At 38.2% G+C, this 17,124-nt stretch overlaps 2 protein-coding genes across 4 annotated transcripts in view; both read right to left on the bottom strand.

The window, feature by feature from the left end:
* Positions 1-108: 108 nt before the first annotated feature.
* Positions 109-6,114, bottom strand: pla2g3 (phospholipase A2 group III). The gene is made up of 7 exons (XM_042228718.1): positions 5,401-6,114; positions 4,036-4,168; positions 3,802-3,936; positions 1,908-2,254; positions 1,698-1,821; positions 1,217-1,327; positions 109-721 (listed from the first exon to the last, which is right to left on the bottom strand). Exons 1-7 carry the CDS (start codon positions 5,918-5,920, stop codon positions 505-507), a joined length of 1,587 nt encoding a protein of 528 aa, XP_042084652.1. The 5' UTR covers positions 5,921-6,114; the 3' UTR covers positions 109-504.
* A 2,597-nt stretch (positions 6,115-8,711) lies between these two features.
* rph3aa (rabphilin 3A homolog (mouse), a) overlaps positions 8,712-17,124 on the bottom strand; it is a 42,994-nt gene continuing 34,581 nt past the window's right edge. For 2 of the 3 annotated variants that reach the window (XM_005946317.3, XM_014341343.2), the window contains exons 10-16: positions 16,192-16,301; positions 15,976-16,102; positions 14,060-14,113; positions 12,366-12,517; positions 11,852-11,933; positions 11,654-11,750; positions 8,712-10,203 (exon numbers count right to left, since the gene is read on the bottom strand). In XM_005946317.3, coding sequence (XP_005946379.1) covers positions 10,070-10,203; positions 11,654-11,750; positions 11,852-11,933; positions 12,366-12,517; positions 14,060-14,113; positions 15,976-16,102; positions 16,192-16,301 — 756 coding nt within the window. In that variant the 3' untranslated portion in view covers positions 8,712-10,069. The remainder of the gene's footprint in view (positions 10,204-11,653; positions 11,751-11,851; positions 11,934-12,365; positions 12,518-14,059; positions 14,114-15,975; positions 16,103-16,191; positions 16,302-17,124) is intronic. The other variant, XM_005946318.3, reaches the window with a different exon arrangement.

Genomic DNA, 17,124 nt, shown 5'->3' with positions numbered 1-17,124 from the left:
CGGCTGGCCTGGGAACGCCTTGGTATTCCCCCGGACAAGCTGGAGGAGGTGGCTGGGGAGAGGGAGGTCTGGACCTCTTTGCTTAGGCTGCTACCCCCGCGACCCGACCTCGGATAAGCGGATGAAGATGGATGGATGGATGGATATATATATATATACACATATATATATATTTCCTTCTCTGTAGGTTTTGCCTAAATAGTATAAAGTCAGTGGAAATAAATCTTCTAAGTTTGTATTGCTGATCTAAAAATTAATTAAATCAAATTAACATGATCTGTGCAGGCCTTAGAACATCAAACGAGAGTTGAAGTTGTCCTGTTAGTCATTATTGACAGAAAGACTTGAGCGTAAAGACAAATAAAGCTTTCCATAAGAGAGACTGACTGTGAAGAAGATAACATCAGGAAATGAACAGGAAAATTTTTTGCTACTCCATGTGAAAATAGATTTCATAGTGTCTTACGTATATAATATTGAACATTAGGACGAGGTTTTTTCCCTTTAGACATTTTTTCTCTTCTTCTTCATTTGTCTGCGTCGGGTCAATCTCAGACACAGTTTGTGGAGCCTCACTTCTCTGTCTTTTCTCTTAGCTCTCCTTGGGTTTGGCCTCCTGAGGTTCAGTTGTACTGCCTGTAGATGGTGTTGCTCCTCCACTGCTACGCTGGTCCACTGATCCTGCTGAGGAAGCTCGGCTTTTACCACGACTAGAGTACAGCTGTTGAATGAAGCAGAAGAACAAATGTTTTGTGATGCTACTTAGTATTTAGTTTTAGTGTTAGAGTTGACATACCTTTACTTTACTTAAAAATGTATATTTCATGCAGTTTTTCTAATCATCCACTACATGGGATTATTTACATACAGAACAAGTATAAAGCTTAAGAGAATGCACGGCTGAACATGTATTTTAAATCACTGTATGCAATGGAAATGTGTGTAGCATCATCTCATGATCCGATGATCAGTATTTCCATTTTTTTAGGCACCAAACTAAAATATGTAGCTGTATATAAAAGATTTAGAATTATAGCTCCATGTCCACAGACTGATGGATGGCCATTTTGACCATTAATGCTATGTCATAATATATCAGTCATAGTGACTGTGTACTTGATCTGACTTCTTCTGTTATACACAGTGATATAACTGTATTATATTCTTTAAAGCTAGGCCAGTTAAATACATCTACTGTATATGTTTGTATACTTACTTGCTGTCTGCCGTGCATTCCTCAAGCAGGAAGCAGGACTGAGACACATGTCCCAGAAGATGAGCTTGCACTTTGGTCAGTTGTCTCTGTTTAGCCAAAGTCTGGAATATTCTAGAAGTACAAAAAGCCCAGTCAAATGAAATGTCCGAGCACATGACAAAGGCAGGGAGCATATGAAAAGGCCACTAGAACAAAAAGAGAACTGGAGAGAGTATCTGTGTTAATGGATGTTCCCTATTTTGTGTTACACTATGTATGCCTTGTTGGGAATACACAGAACAAAGCCGAGTGCGCTGTTATCTCAGTGTTTGCACATGCCCTGTAATTACTAAGTAAATGTGTGTATTTTAGATATGGTGTGACACATGCTGAAAAATTACCCCCGATCAGATTATTCTAGAAAAAAAAGCAAGCAAAATTCTCCGTATGACTTCCCTGTACTGGTAATAATACAGAGAATTTACACAGTGTGTTGCCTTACCTGACAGTACAGTTGCAGTGGTAAAGTGTCTTTGGCTCCTGGTTGTAGAAGCCATATTTCTCATGCTGGGATGGGATCTTGTCCCTACACTCATCGATATCCTTATAGATACCACATGACATTGCTGTAGAGAAGCATCGGCAGAAGTGGTCAGTTACTCTGTTATAGGAAAATCAGTGAATATACTGAGATGTGGTTAGTATCAAATACCTGTGATATCAGGGCCTACTTCAGTCACAGTGTGATTTTTGGTTGGTACAATGTTCTCCAGATTTTCTCTTCTGTCAGGAACAGATCCCAAAGGTGTCTCTGTCGCATTACTGCCCGTGTATGTTGTAGCGTTAGTAAGAGGAATGATGGAGGCAAAGGGTGTAGGGACTGTGAATGCAGCAGCAGTATTGGAGGAAAGCTGTAAATCTGAAGTGCTATTCTCTAGGAGTTCTGCAGGCGTGGTAGAATTGATCACGGAGCTGTTCATGGTTTCATCTGTTGGCTTAGATTTGTACAATATGGGTGAATGAACCTCAGCATACAGAGCCATTTTAGTCTCCTTACACCTGCAAGTGAACCCAAAGGACGAAAAAATTACAGAAATATTTAGTTTTCTTATTGTTCCCAAGTGTTGACTTGGAAGATGGATGCTTTCTCTCAGATCAAAATTAAGTTACAAATACCAGCCTGAAACCAGTCTGCACCAAAAGAGATCAAAACTATAAACTGTATAGAAAAGATCGACTTAATTCAATTCAATTCAATTTTATTTATATAGCGCCAAATCACAACAACAGTCACCTCAAGGCACTTTATATTGTAAGGTATACCCTACAATAATACATACAGAGAAAAACCAAACAATCAAATAACCCCCTATGAGCAAGCACTTTGTCAACAGCGGGAAGGAAAAACTCCCTTTTAACAGGAAGAATATCCTCTGGCAGAACCAGGCTCAGGGAGGGGCGGGGTCATCTGCTGCAACCGGTTGGGGGGAGAGAAGGAAGACAGGATAGAAGACACTTAGCTACAGTGACTTCGCCTATTACTTAGTGAGGTATTCACTAAGTCTGGAAACTAGTGATTGAAGCCATGAACTCGTCAACTAATCGTTTAAAGAGGTCATAGAGGATGAGAGACTTCACTACAAGCAGACTTCTATCTATCTATCTATCTATCTATCTATCTATCTATCTATCTATCTATCTATCTATCTATCTATCTATCTATCTATCTGTTGCTGAAAACAAGGAGTAATGGCAAGCTTATCTAGTTTTAGTAATAATCAATACTTCATGCTTTATGTATTGATTAGCTGTATATGTAAACTATAATATTCACTAGATAATTAGTTTGGATTTAGCTACACACTCAAAAACTCTCAATTTGGCTATAGCTAAACCTAGAATTAAGTTGCCTGACTAAATTGTTTGAACTAATCCATTTTTGTCATATCGTTAGCTTCATAGCATAAGTGCCTAAGTCATTTTTTTGTGTGACATAGGCAGACGGACAGGATGATGCAGCAGTGGTAGGGGAGTAAAGTTAGGCAAAAATCTCAATTTGACCAAAAAATGACTTAGGCACTTATGCTATGAAGCTAACGATATGAAAAATTATCTTAAAACTTGGTCTTGCATGGAAAAAAAAAAGAAAATGTAGCTTGGTGTTTTGACATTACAGGTGAGGTAAATAAGTATGGAGTTAATTTAAGTTAGCTGGTTAGTTGGCTGATAGAGTCAGGCTAGCTTTTTTTTCTTTCTGACTCAGTAAAACTGGGTCAAAAAGATGACACCTTATCAAAGATATTACCTTTAGTCCAGGTATATGCTTTTCAGACTTTTTTTTCTAGATGTAAAAAGAGGCGAAAGTCTCCACTGTTTCCTGTAATTAGCTTGAGATCCAATTAGCTTTATCTCGACCAAAGTAGTGAACTACCAAAGCAATTTGTAAACCTGCTAGCAATCTAAGGCACAGATGCCTCAAACCCAGAACAAATAAAACTATAATGGCTGGATACCATGAGAGGTCAGGGAGAAATAACAATACTGGATGAATCATAGACCTTCACAATTACACAAAATCATTTTATTTCCATCACAGCTTTACTTACATTCCAAACCAGTTTCTCTGTGTACACTGAAGCTGGTGGGAGAATGTAAAGCAGTGCATCTTCAGCAGGTTAAAGAAGGTATATCCCACTACATCAGCTATGCCGTCATCCGCCTCCACCAAACAACTTCGAAACCTTTAACATATTTGATGCCATCATTTTAAGAAAGAATCAACATCAAAGCACATGCAACAAACCAGCTGAAAAATAATCAGGAAAGGATAGGATAATTACTTGTTATCACAGTCACAATGAGACATGGTGAAGATGTTGCTGTTGAAAATGCCAAACTCTGAGTGAAAGGACAGGATGGTGTGTCTGCACTGATCGTGCTCCCGGCAGCAACGGTCGGTCTCTGAAAACACTCCTGCAACAGGTCAAAACATATATAGAAGGTGTGGATTAAAAGAATGTAACATGATTGAAACTCTCCAAAATGTAAATGTCAGTTTACTTGTTGTGATCTTTGTTTGTTTTTTTCCTTTCTGTCAGTAACGTTCTTGGGTTTGTTCCCATTCTTTAAGTGTGCAACATAAATAATATATATATATAGATAGATAGATAGATAGATAGATAGATAGATAGATAGATAGATAGATATATAGATAGATAGATAGATAGATAGATAGATAGATAGATAGATAGATAGATAGATATTAAATCTGAATAAGGTTTATTGCCTTGTTAAGGAAGTGTGGATTTATCTTTTTGTTTGCTGTGAAAAACTGAAACTTCAAACAGGTAAAAATATATGTATAATAATATCAACTTTTTAAATGCTTCTTCAGAAAATTATTGAATTTCATTCAAATTAAAGACAGTCTAAATGGTCATTTTAGTGACTAAAATTAGCAGACAAGAGGGCTAGCAGAGGTGAACATTAGCAGAAAGCTATTAGCAATGACATACCTGTCAAAGCAGCCATATCCTGGAATATCAAGGGGAGAATTATTCCCCATAGAAATTTTTGTAACGGGCTGTAAACATACTTTTTAATGCAGGGATGTTTTGCTTTTTTAGTATGGGAATCTACTCTCTATTTAAAGAAGAGGCCTTTTGAAGAAGGAAGTAAAGCAACTGTAGTTTTTGGCACTTCTGCATAAGCCTCACTTTTCAGCTCCAGAGGGTACAGCTGTGATATTACACAGAAGAGGGAACACCCACTACTTTTTCTGTCTATATCTATATGTACTGCATGCCATCCATCTATTTCAGTTTTTCCTTATCTGCTTCATGGATAAAATATCTACCCTGGACCCATTGTGAGACTAATTTTTAATTTTGGCATTTATAAATGAAATTAGCTACACTTTATGTAGAGACACAGTTTAAAAGATGAATACTAAACACAAGGATTTAGCAAGCAAGAAAGGCAGAGGTCAGTTAGTTGAATTATGGGAAATATATGTCCCTAGGCTGTTTCTGGAGTTTGGGAGAGAAGGGGCTAACATAGTTCACTTCAAATTCAGAAGAAAAATTAAACATAGTTTTTTTTTTTTTATCCTTTAAATGTTAGAGCAAACTTTAGTATTAAGGCTCCAAAGGTGGGAAGCACTCCCTGTACATAAGTTCAAAAACGGAGTTCATGGATCCACATACCCAGATCTGAATATGAGGGTGCCTTGTTGCCAGAGCCGCACCAGAGAGTCCCGGGTACAATAAAACCGCGCTTTACACGCTTATGTATGCTGCCCTCTGACCTCTCATCTTGACCTTGAACACGAACACTCCTCACCGACCTCTTTCCTGTGGGTTCCCCGAGAGACGCCAGGGAGACGCACTGCCCTTCTGTCTCTAACACGGAGTCCAAATGGACATTTTCATTTGGATGCTCTGAAAAGCCCCACGCGCGCTCCCGGCACAGAGACAAATAGTTCTGGGTCACCGCTGTGTCGTCGCTCCAAGTGCAGCCAAGCAGAGCGCGCTCCCCGGACCAGGCGGTGTGGTACAGCCGCAGAGATGGAGGGGTCTGCTGCGGGTCGCTACGGAGAAAACTGTAGTGCATTTCTCCGTTAGCAGAAACTTTAGTCCACGTGCAGAGAACCGAGGCTGCTGCTGCGGTGGAGCTCAGGAGTGATGATGTGCAGATGAGAGTAACAAGTGGAGCGATGCGCATCATGGTGGCGGCGGGTCGAGGAGGAAAGCAGCTGAAGGAAACAGGCTGGGAAACGGTTTCACTTCAGTATTGTTGTTTCACTCTCTGAGGACTTACGGACAGATCGACAGATTCCAGGTCGATTTTAAATGAGAAGAGGAGGAGGAGGGTGGTAGAGGAGGAGGAGGGTGCTCGGGTGATCCGGTGGTACTAAAATAAACACCAAACCACCCATGTGACCTGTTAGCATAGCCAAACACTTTACTCCCGCCCCCACACAGCCACGCAAGCACACACACACACACACACACTATCTGTCCCACATCACAGACAGTGACCATGATACACACTGTTGACAACACCCACCAAACCCACCCAGACACATACCCACAGGCAGCACGCTGCTACCAATCTACAAATGTATCTTTAAAAGTGATAGACACTCCCCAAAAACATTCTGACAACCTTATCAGTGTTTTCTGATTGACAGATGGAAATCTCTTGGAACTCCTGGGAGATTTGCTTTTATATTCAGTCCTTTCTCACTTTCTCCAACCTATGCCAAGACAGAAACTTTTAAACCATAATCCAAAAGCCTGCCTGCTTTTGGATTATGGACCTTTTACTACTATTTCTCAATCTTTTTTTTTAATTGACCTAAAGTGAAGCACTGCCCTCTTATGATCTCTAATCACAGGTTATGTCATTAGTGTTAGGTACACTAGGCTGGTGCCAGATTCTGTTGTGCTTTTAATCTTTTATGGGATAAATTCAACAAGCTGTTAGAAATATTCCTCAAAGATTTTGCTCCATGTTGACAGGAGCTGTCAATTACACATCCATGATGTAACTCTAGTTCAACCACATCCCAAAGGGGATCTGTTGGTTTGAGATGTAGTGACAGTGGGGACCATCTGAGTACAGTGAACTCATTGTCAAGAAACCAGTGTCAGAAGATTTGAGCTTTGTAATGCGGAGCGTTATCTGGCTGGAAGCAACTATCAGAAGATGTATGGTTATAAAGGTCCTCAACAACACTGAGTAGTTAGGCTGAGAAGTTTAAATGGTACTCATTTTATGCTAAGGGGTCCAAAGGATGACAAGAAAAAAACTCTTTTGATAATTTGATGCAAACTGTAGCCTCGGATTCCTGTTCTTAGCTGGCAGAAGCGTCACCTAGTGTGGTCTTCTGCTGCTGTAGCCCTTCTGATTCAAGGTTGAATGGGCTACGCATTCAGAGATACTCTTCTATATACTTTGGCTGTAATGACTGGTTATTTCAGTTACTGCTGCCTCTCTCTCAGCTTGAAGCAGCCCGTCCATTCCTCTCTGTCTGCTGGCATCAACAAGGTGAGAACTGCTGTTCAGTGGATATTTTGGGAGAGATAGTTGAATAGGAAAACCCCAGTAGAACAGGATCTGAAATATTCAGAGCTGCCTGTTTGGCACAGACCAACAAGCATGCTTTGTTCAAAATCACTGAATCACCTATTCTGATGCTCAGTTATAACTTCAGCAGTCGTGACCATGTCTACATGCAAAATGCACTGAGTTTCTTCCATGGGATCTGCAGGTTACATATTTGTGTTAATGAGGAGTTAAGCAGGTGTACCTAATGATGTGGCCAGTAACTGTATTGCAGTGAGCAGCCCAACCAGGCAGACTGTTCTCTTCAAGTGTGCCTAAAATAGTATTTGAGTGTTGACATAGTTTTGTGATAGAGAAAAATATAATCTGTAATCTTATATAATCCGTGGACCCAGAAACATCCTCACCTACAGAAGATACTTGAACTAAAAAAATGAAAGACCACAGATGGTGTTTTGTGTCCATTTGACCTTTTTTTTCCACTCCGCTTGTCTCGTTCCAGGGTCATTTTGTCTTTTTTAGCAGTTTTTATTTTATTTTTCAATGACTGCCACTCTCTGTAGTCCTTTTGCATCTTGTTTTTGCAAGCTTGCATACTTATGCTACATTGCTCTCTTTCTTATGATTTTTTTTGTTCTTTTTTTGTGGTTGTTTTGTTTGTAGTCATTGAGTCTCCCCTTGCGATTTGTGTCTTTTTAACCTCTCATTATAGTAGGTTTCCTCTTTGTCTATTTTATTGTCATTTCACCTCTCTTTTGGTGATTTTGTTTACTGTTGTGGTCATCTTTTATCCTTTTTCTCTTTTTCTGTTCTCTGTTTGCTTCTTTTATTACCAGGTCATCTGTCTTTATCCCTTCTTGTGATTTTTGTGTCATTTTGTGTCACTTAGTAGCCATTTTGCATTTTTATAGCCATTTTATTACATCATTGTTGTCTCTCGTGTGTTGCTCCTGTGATTGTTTTGCTTATCTTTATATATTCATTTAGTCTCCTTATCTTTTTGTTGTAATGGTCTGTAATGTGTTTGTGTGTTGACATTTTTTGCTCTTGGTTTTTGTGCTTGCATTTTTTTTCTAGAGTCAGTAAAGTGTTCATTGCCATTATATAGTTTGATGCAGACCTTTGCAGAGTTTCACGGCTTAATTCTACACAGCTTTTTGCTCTGTCTGAAGGTCTTGGAGTTGAAATGTAAATATTGGAGTTCTTGCCAGGCCTATCTTTTCAGCTGTGGTAGAACCTTTCTGATAACATCAAAAGTGAGATCATAGCTCGTAGATCATTCAAGATCAGACTTTTTTTAGAGTGTAATGAGTCTATAAACTTTCCCCCAGTTAGACAGAAGAAGTTTTATCAGGAGAAGTCAAAGTTCACAAATATTTCAGCTGCGTGTCTGTCTGAGCTGATTGGTTTGAACCTCACCTGATTCAGACAAAGTTTATGCCATGTCATACACAACAAATGCCGAGCAAGTTTCATCAGGTCTTTATTTATTAGCCATGTGTTGCTACAGACATGCACCAATATCAGTACAGACAGGACAATGTTGAATATGTAACTGAAAACAACCTGCAAATGTATATAAGATATACCTGTGGAGCAATATTTCATCATATTCCAAAAACAGAACTTCCGGTGACCAGATATTCCACTTTATGTGAGACTGGACATAAAGTGGAACCCTTACTTAAGCCCTTAACTCCCTCCTCCTATATATTCATATATTTAGACAATGTCACACATTTTAATTAGTTCTATTAGTTCTTGTTTACCAAACTCATCTCCTAAAAGTCTCACAAAAAATAGAACAAGAAAAATGATCAATAATAGATTTGCCAGTATATATGGATGAACACCTTTTCAACTCCAAAGATGAATACTAGACAGAACAGTGTTGTCCGTTTAAATATTCTGAACAACTGAACATGAGGTATAACCCTTAGTAATTCTTTGGGTTCAAATTCACACAGGCCACATTGTGCCTTTTCCCCACATTTAGTTTCCTAGGATCTGGTCAACCTAACAGCCACTGCATAATTAAATTTGTTTTTGAAATAATCATTATTATAATTTCATGCAGAAACATTTTAGGTTGTTGAATACTCCCCACATGCATGGAAGAAGGTGATGTAGCGACCATGAAGATATGGAAAACAGTATGTTATCTGCATGTCACATGCAAAACAAATGATTGTTCACTGCAGTGCCTAACGTAATATTTAACAGATGCATAAAGCAGAATAAATATGTACTACAACACATGAAAATAAAAACATAACACCCATACCCAAACAATATGGAAAATCAGATGATAACACATGACCGTAGGTGACATGGATACATATCAATATCAGTATGTGTAAGTTCTGTAGATACCAAAATAAAATCAATCAATCAGTCAAAACACAGTGAAAATGGGTGAGAGACAGAAAACTGGAAATACCGCTTCCTAGGACTGAGTAGAGGCGCACTTCATTACAACATGCCGACTTGATGACGAAAATAAAGGGCTGTTATCTTGTCCATAAAACACGATAATCAGTTCAAACATTACTGCATGTCAGAATATTTGTTTATAGTCTGATACAGTTTATGATATGATAAACTCCTTTTGACAAAAAGCATAAAGGTCAACATCCATGTTGGTCACAAAAAACAATAGTGCTTAAAATGAAGCTTTCATATAGCATTTTGCAGCAAACTACATTGAAAGCAAGAGTACATTATTTGTCTACCTGCACTCATGGAAGACATTTTACAGAGAGATATGGAGAAAAAAATACAGAGAAGAGTTGAAGATTTTAACTTTCAATCCTCAAACTGAGTGGTGTTGTCATTTAGAAGAACATGCCAACGCTCAATCTTCTTGTCTTTATTCTTGAGGCATTCATACCAGTGCTTCAAACACTCTCCTTTAGCCTGGATGCCTAACTGACAGCCACCTGAAGGTAGAAAGGAAACCATTATAAAAGATGAATATTTGTCTATTTCATTATGTACAAGCTTATTTCTAAATTTATAATACTTGCAGTGGCAGCATGTTCACATCTGAGGGTTCCTAAAACAAGGCAGATGTATAGCTGTGGGCTAGGCTTTAGAATTGTGTAGTGGTCAAACTGTGCTAAGATCAGTCAATGGTTTTCTGATAATTAGCCAACTTCTATATAACTTGCCTGGACAGAAAAATGAAAATCTTTGTGACACTAATAAGTCTAATAATGCACAACATTAGGAGCTTACAGAATTGACTGCATGTAAAAGACAGACACAGATACGTGGTCTTATAAGTGAAACCTATGCAAGAAGGGCTTCAAATCTTTGTCTTTGAACTCGCCAGCAAGGGGGTTCCCTGGTAGGAATAAAAGTGACGGTTATATATGTCTGTGGGCAAACAATTCTCAGCAGTTCCAAGTGAGTTCATGGCTTTTAATACTGGTTTCAAGTTATACTAACTACAACATTAAGTTCTTTTTATAGTTTATGGTACTTATTAGAGTCAGAAAAGAGGATAAACCAGAGCATTCTTATTAGCTAACATCCTGTGATTGACTAGTCATTAGAACACTCAGATCCACCCCTCACTTTCAACATCCAAAACACCATGGTGATGGCAGTTACAACAGCCAGATTGTGGCTTCATGACTGGACTTAACTAACAAATACGTGATACAACAGTGGCTACATCAATACAGTAGTGTAACAAGTGTGTGCCCCCTTCCCGATTTCCTAATGTTTTTCATATTTGTTGCACTAACATGTTTTATATCATCAAACAAATTTTAATATTAGCCAATGATGCCCCAAATGATTGAGTTGAGCTCAATTTCACTGTTCACTGCTGTCTATCAAAACATCCTGAAGGAGAATGTCCAGCCATCTGTTCAAGCTGAAGGGCACTTGGGTTCTGCAGCAGGACAAATGATCCAAGACGCAACAGTAAGTCCACCTCTGAATGGCTTAAGAAAAACTAAATGAAGACTTTGGAGTGGCCTAGGCAAAGTCCTGATCTGAACCCGATTGAGATGCTGTGGCATGACCTTTAAAAGGTGGTTCATGCTTGAAAACTTTCCAGTGCGACTGAATTACAACAAGTCTGCAAAGATGAGTGGCCCAAATTTTCTCTGATTGGTAGTTATCGCTAACGCTTGATTGCAATTGTTGCTGCTAAGGGTGGCCCAAGCAGTTATTAGGTTTAGGGCACAATCACTTTTTCATTCAGGGCCATGTACGTTTGGATTTTTTCCCTCTCAATAATAAACACCTTCATTTAGAGACTGCCTTTTGTGTCTAAATTTGTTTGATGATCTGAAACATTTAAGTGTGACAAACATACAAAAAATCAGGAAGTGGACAAGCATCAATAAGGATATGTGATCAAAGTTATTAACTTACCAATAAAATCATTGGATTTCCCCATGTCATAGTCCCAGACTGAGATGTCAAGTGTTTTCTTGGCTAGCTCACCATGCTTAATTTCATAACTGAACTCCTATAACATAGTGACAGAAGAAAGTTTATTACAAAACTGTGAGTGAAATCTGGATGGGCAGAAAATGGCAAAATCCGCAGAAAACAACAGAAAAGACTCACCTCATTAAACTCTGGGTTAAGTGTCTTCTTTTTGATCTGTGTCTTGTTTTTAGCTTTCTTTCCCATGTCTGGCTTGAGACATCTATCAAAGAGGACAGGACAACAAAGGTAAAATGCCATCCCTTGGGAATGAAGTTCAAGATTTCTGGGAATGTTTATTTACTTTGTTGAGCTCACTGACTTTGCTCGAAAATTTAACATCTATTTAAATGTTAACGAAGCACATTTCAACAGTTAAGTCAGATTAGCAGTGATAATCATAATCAGAAGTCTATTTTGAGTTTATTGCATATTTTTAACTTTGACGGGTCTAGGCTAGTTAACTTAAGAAACTGTCACTCCAGCTTCATATTTACTGAGGAGGCAAGATGTGTTACTGATACTTTTGTCTAATTCTTAGCAAAGCAAAGTTAAAAAACAAAAAAAAACAAATGAAAAAAGGATTTCCCCACTGTCATAGAGAGTTTATCTATGTAGTGACATTAGTGCAGATGCAGCTGGAAAAAACACATACACTTTGACAAACGGGTCAGAGTATCCATTGGAGTCCATTGCAGCCAGGTGAGCACATCGGACCACACCCACTATCAAATGACTCTGCTGGCTGTTGTACATCAATGATATCAAGATACGGCCCCTCTCCTCTGAGTTTTCAACTTCTTTCAGCTGTGAACACACATGTGTAAGTGACATGTACCAAATAACTTTAACATAAATAAATGAAAACTATTTCAACAAATTTGTCTTTGTAGTAAACACACTAAAATATGTCACTGGGATAAATCTCTACCCAAAAGTTCACCATGGAGTTCCACAGGGTTCTGTCATAGGACCTATGTTTTACTCTGCAATGGCTGGAGAATTTGCATCTGTCTGAGATGTAACTAGAAGTACAAATAAGGATAAAACTATGAACCCCGTTATGAATTTTTTTTTTTAAAGTAAGTTCTGTTAAATAAGTTCCTCCACATTTGATGGTCTTCAGCATAGATCTTGGTTTTCAGGCACCCCACAGATTTTACACATATCTTCACATATTATTTTTTCCTCATGATTCCTTCCACCTTGACAAGATTCTCTGTTCCAGACGCATTGAAGCATCCCCACAGTATAATGTGTTTCACAATGTGGATAGTTGTCTTTGGGTTGTGCGCCACTTCCTTGTTTCTCTAAACATAAGCAGTGTCACTGTGACCAAAGAGCTCTATTTTCAGCTCATCTCACAAAAGGATGCACGCAGTATCCAGCATCCATAATCTTTCTCCAGCCTGTGTTTACTTAGCAAGTTTTTTTACTGTCGTAAATTGGACGATAACACTGAGTTTTAGCGTCATTTCACTTGAGACTTCATCTCAAGCCACCAGTTGCTTTCTATTACAGAAATGTTGGGATTCTCTTTTTAATACAGTAAAATCTTGAACCTACTATGTAAAGCACCATGTTTTTGCTTTGTTTATTTTTTTATATAGTGCCAATATGAGTTGAAGTTTTTCTCTTACTGAACTGAAAACTCATAGTTTTTGCCTGGATAGTGATGCAACCACTTTCATGCCTTATTTGAAAGACAATAAACCACAATTTGAGTATCTACTGAGGCAAAGTGTCCTGTTCCCAAAATCACATAGTAAGATATCTGTATAACTTACTGAAACTCATCAGACCAGTTTTATGTAAGATAACATGAGACAAAAGGATTACTGGGACAGAAAAAAGTGAGATCTACCATGGCTGTTAAATGAATATAACTGATGACAGAAAAAGTAAAAAAATATAAATAAAAAAATGATCAGTAACATCTGTCTGATATAATTAACATAGTATGTGATTAGGTCATTGTCTGGCACAAAGGCAGTGCACAGCAGTGGTTAATAAGCAGTGGTAATACTTGGCTTCACCATAAGAGCTGAAGCCGGGGAATCTGAAGAAACTACTTTAGGCTACAGTACATATATACATACATCCTTCAGATAAAACCTGAAAATAAGCAAATGCAAGATACATCGAATAAAAGAACATAAGTAACATCAGTATAGAAGATGTCTGTAAAAGGAACAGTGGCCTTAAGTATATTACCTGATTTTTTATTTGAAATTGTGTAATGTTATATATTTTACATTTACACAAATGTAGCTTATATGTTTTAATTTCTATTTTTTAAATATGTATATTAACTAATGCACAGTGGTGAGATCTATGTGAAGGTCTTACATCATCCTCATAAAGAGCCATGCCACGGATGGATCCTCCTACAGCCTTCTTCACCTGTACAGAGAGCAAACCATCATCATTGTCATCATCATCCTCATCATGATTGAAGCTAGAGCCTTCATCATTAGTTTGTGTGTATAGAAGTAAAATAGGAAATGTCCCTGTTCAAGGACTACTTCAGCATTTCTTAGTATAAAAACTAAAACCCGGGAAAACAGCTATTTAAGCACGGTTAAAGATCAGTAAGTAACATGTTGTATCCCATTTCCATCGACTATACAAAACTTAAGGTGTCAAGCAGAATCCAGTCATACTGTAGAAAATGCTTTCCTGTTTCCAGTATTTATGAGAAGTTTTTTCCCGGCTCTAACTTTTCAAACAATTCGTCAAAGACTTTCACTTCTACAATGTATGGCCTGCAAACTATATGGACAAAGTATTGGGGTACCTCATAATCTTTAAATTCAGGTTTTGTCAGTGTGCATGCCACAGGGTAATAAAACTGGACACCAAGCTATGCATACTTTTTCCATATACAATATTAAGTGTATATGTATGCATAAAGTACAAAATAATACATTTTATCTCTTCAGGTGTCTAGCCATTTGTGATTAACACATTCACGTTTAGATCCATTTAAGGTCCACCTGAAGATGTTCAGTTTTCAATGAATAAAATGTTATTATATGAGCACTATAAAAAATAACTGTTTTAAAACAGCTGCTCTGGTGGTTAATCCTACTAGAGGATCAGCAGACAGACCTATCACGAAATTATACATACCGAGAATTCCATTTATACTAGTGTTTTTAAAAGGGAACTAATACATTAGATGTATTCTTGGCCACCAAAGTAGTTTTTGTCAGGGTTCCTGGGTGGTTCACCAGCTGTATTCAGTTCATGTTCAGTTTATGTTCCACATTCATATTTCCCGCTTCACTGTGCCAGCCCTCTGTTTCAGTGTCATTAGTTCTACTTCCTGTTTCATTATGTTCAGCTGTGTTCTCACCAGTCCCTAATCATCATCATTAGCCAGTGTACTTAAGTCCTCAGTTTCATCCTGGTCTTTGTCGTCTCATTGATGTTAATGTTGTCTACTCTGTACGTGTGTTCAGTTCAGCCAGTCATTTCAGTTCAGCCAGCCATCTTATGTTCAGCTCACCTGCTCGTCATAATAAGCACCAGCCTTCACCTACCTGTGAGTCCAGCATTTGGGTCCTCCTTTCCTAGCATCCACACACAACACCCCTGACAGTTTTGGGTGATTTGTGGTTTTAAAAGATTCTCATTTGTTTTATACTGAGCCTTGGTGCAAGCTCTCAGTTCATTCACTATCTGAAACAAGCTGTTTTAACTCGCTCCCCCCTTAAATTCGATTTCTTTTCATTTGTTGTCCCTTAAGCAAGTTTAAACCGAAGCAAAATGGGACTTGTGCAGCTATAGCCAGAGCTGTGTCCCCTTGGTAACCACTTACACTGTAATGAGTAATCTTGTGGCCCAGACTGACCACGTACCTACACCAAGCGGAAAATGTGAAGATTTCACTCGATTGCAAAAGTTCTTTATGCCTTTGGAAGCAGCAAGTTACTAGTGCTTTACTAAAATGTCTAAGGAAAGAACAAGATAAGATGTTCTGAACTGCTTTGTCATCCTCTAAGATGCTGTTTTGCACCAAAATACAAAACAATGTGTAACCTTCATTTCAGATAATGTGTGACTCACAGTTTAAAAACACTGGCATCTCTTGTGATCTGTACTCATTTTTGCATCTCATGTACTTGAGCTGTGCTGTGAGTTCATCTGCCAGTGCTGAGTTAAACTTACAGAAAAACAGTAGCTAACTGTGTGCCTTATTAAGCAAATATTTAGAGCAGGTCAAAACCTCATCTTATTGTCGGTTTTGCCCTCAGACTTACTGGGATCACTCTTTCCAAACAAACACTGAAGTTCTTCTTCTCATTAAATTTCAGTTTCTTGAGGGCCACTCGTGTCTCTCCTATGAATTCATTGTGTCCAAACTTGTCCTCGTCACTCACCGAAAGCCTGCAAACAACAAACGATGCACTCCATGAAAGCTTTTATTTTGATATAAGTAGCAAATCAGTGTTAAAGTATGTAAAAGTCGTTCATACCGGAGGGTTTTGCGTGACATTTCTTCATCTGTGATGCCATGGTAAACCAGGGTTTCATTCCAAACAGGATTCAAGGTGTTTTTAAGTGTCTTGGTACGAAGCTTATTAGACTAAAGATAAGAAATTCAGATGAATTTCTCAAGTAATAAAAGAAACTGAGGAATAACTGAGAACCAATGCCCATCAGAACATCAAACACTTAGCTCAAAGCAAACTGATTATTCTATTTCACTCAAAATGACACAGTACTCCTATCAGCGATGTACCAGCCAACCTAAATTTAAGGCTATGAGCATTAGTCAGTTTGTTATTGCAATATTATATAATATAAGAGCATTTCAAATCAAATAAATTCACCAAAACACCATCTTCTCAAACAGGATTGTCATTAGGAGCTTTCTAACACTGTATTTACATTTATTGGGTCACATTGCGTACATCCCATCCTCCAATTTCCTGCTAATGTCAATCTCTGTTAAATTAATACAGTTGGTGAAACAGTTAATCAATCCTCTGCTGAATTTATAAATTTTCTTAATTATAAAGAAATGAACAGTCTTAATATTTCCATGGTAGCTTAATTTTAACGGAGAGAAAAATCCAGAAAAAAATCACACATTTTTTCTGTTTGCACATATTTACAAAACCCTCTGAATCTTTACGGTTTTTCAACTGCTCCTCGGCAATTTGAAGCTATGATCTCTCCATAGATTTTTTAAATAATTGAAGTCTGGCGACTAGGGATGGGTACCGGTGTCCGGTGCCATGATGGCACCGGTTCTGACATAAACGGTAGTAACCAGACCGAAAAGCAGCGCACATTTCGGTGCTTTATTTCGGTGCTTTTTTTTCCTGAGCTGTGATACACTTCTAGCCAATCATTTTACGTTTCCGAGGATAGTAGGCGGGGCCAGGTACGTACGTTCTGTTAGA

The sequence above is a fragment of the Haplochromis burtoni genome, unplaced genomic scaffold, assembly GCF_018398535.1.
Source record: "Haplochromis burtoni strain Fernald_Lab_line unplaced genomic scaffold, NCSU_Asbu1 Contig_344, whole genome shotgun sequence".
Classification (NCBI taxonomy): domain Eukaryota; kingdom Metazoa; phylum Chordata; class Actinopteri; order Cichliformes; family Cichlidae; genus Haplochromis; species Haplochromis burtoni.
This window is presented reverse-complemented; position numbering and strand designations above follow the sequence as displayed.

Bases quoted from the DNA above. Each gene is read 5' to 3' on its own strand.
- pla2g3 (XM_042228718.1), bottom strand. From the start codon at position 5,920: ATGATGCGCATCGCTCCACTTGTTACTCTCATCTGCACATCATCACTC. The intron at 3,937-4,035 runs GTAATTATCCTA...AATATGTTAAAG, and splicing joins CATTGTGACTGTGATAACAA to GTTTCGAAGTTGTTTGGTGG. The intron at 1,328-1,697 runs GTAAGGCAACAC...TTGTACTTCTAG, and splicing joins CACTGCAACTGTACTGTCAG to AATATTCCAGACTTTGGCTA.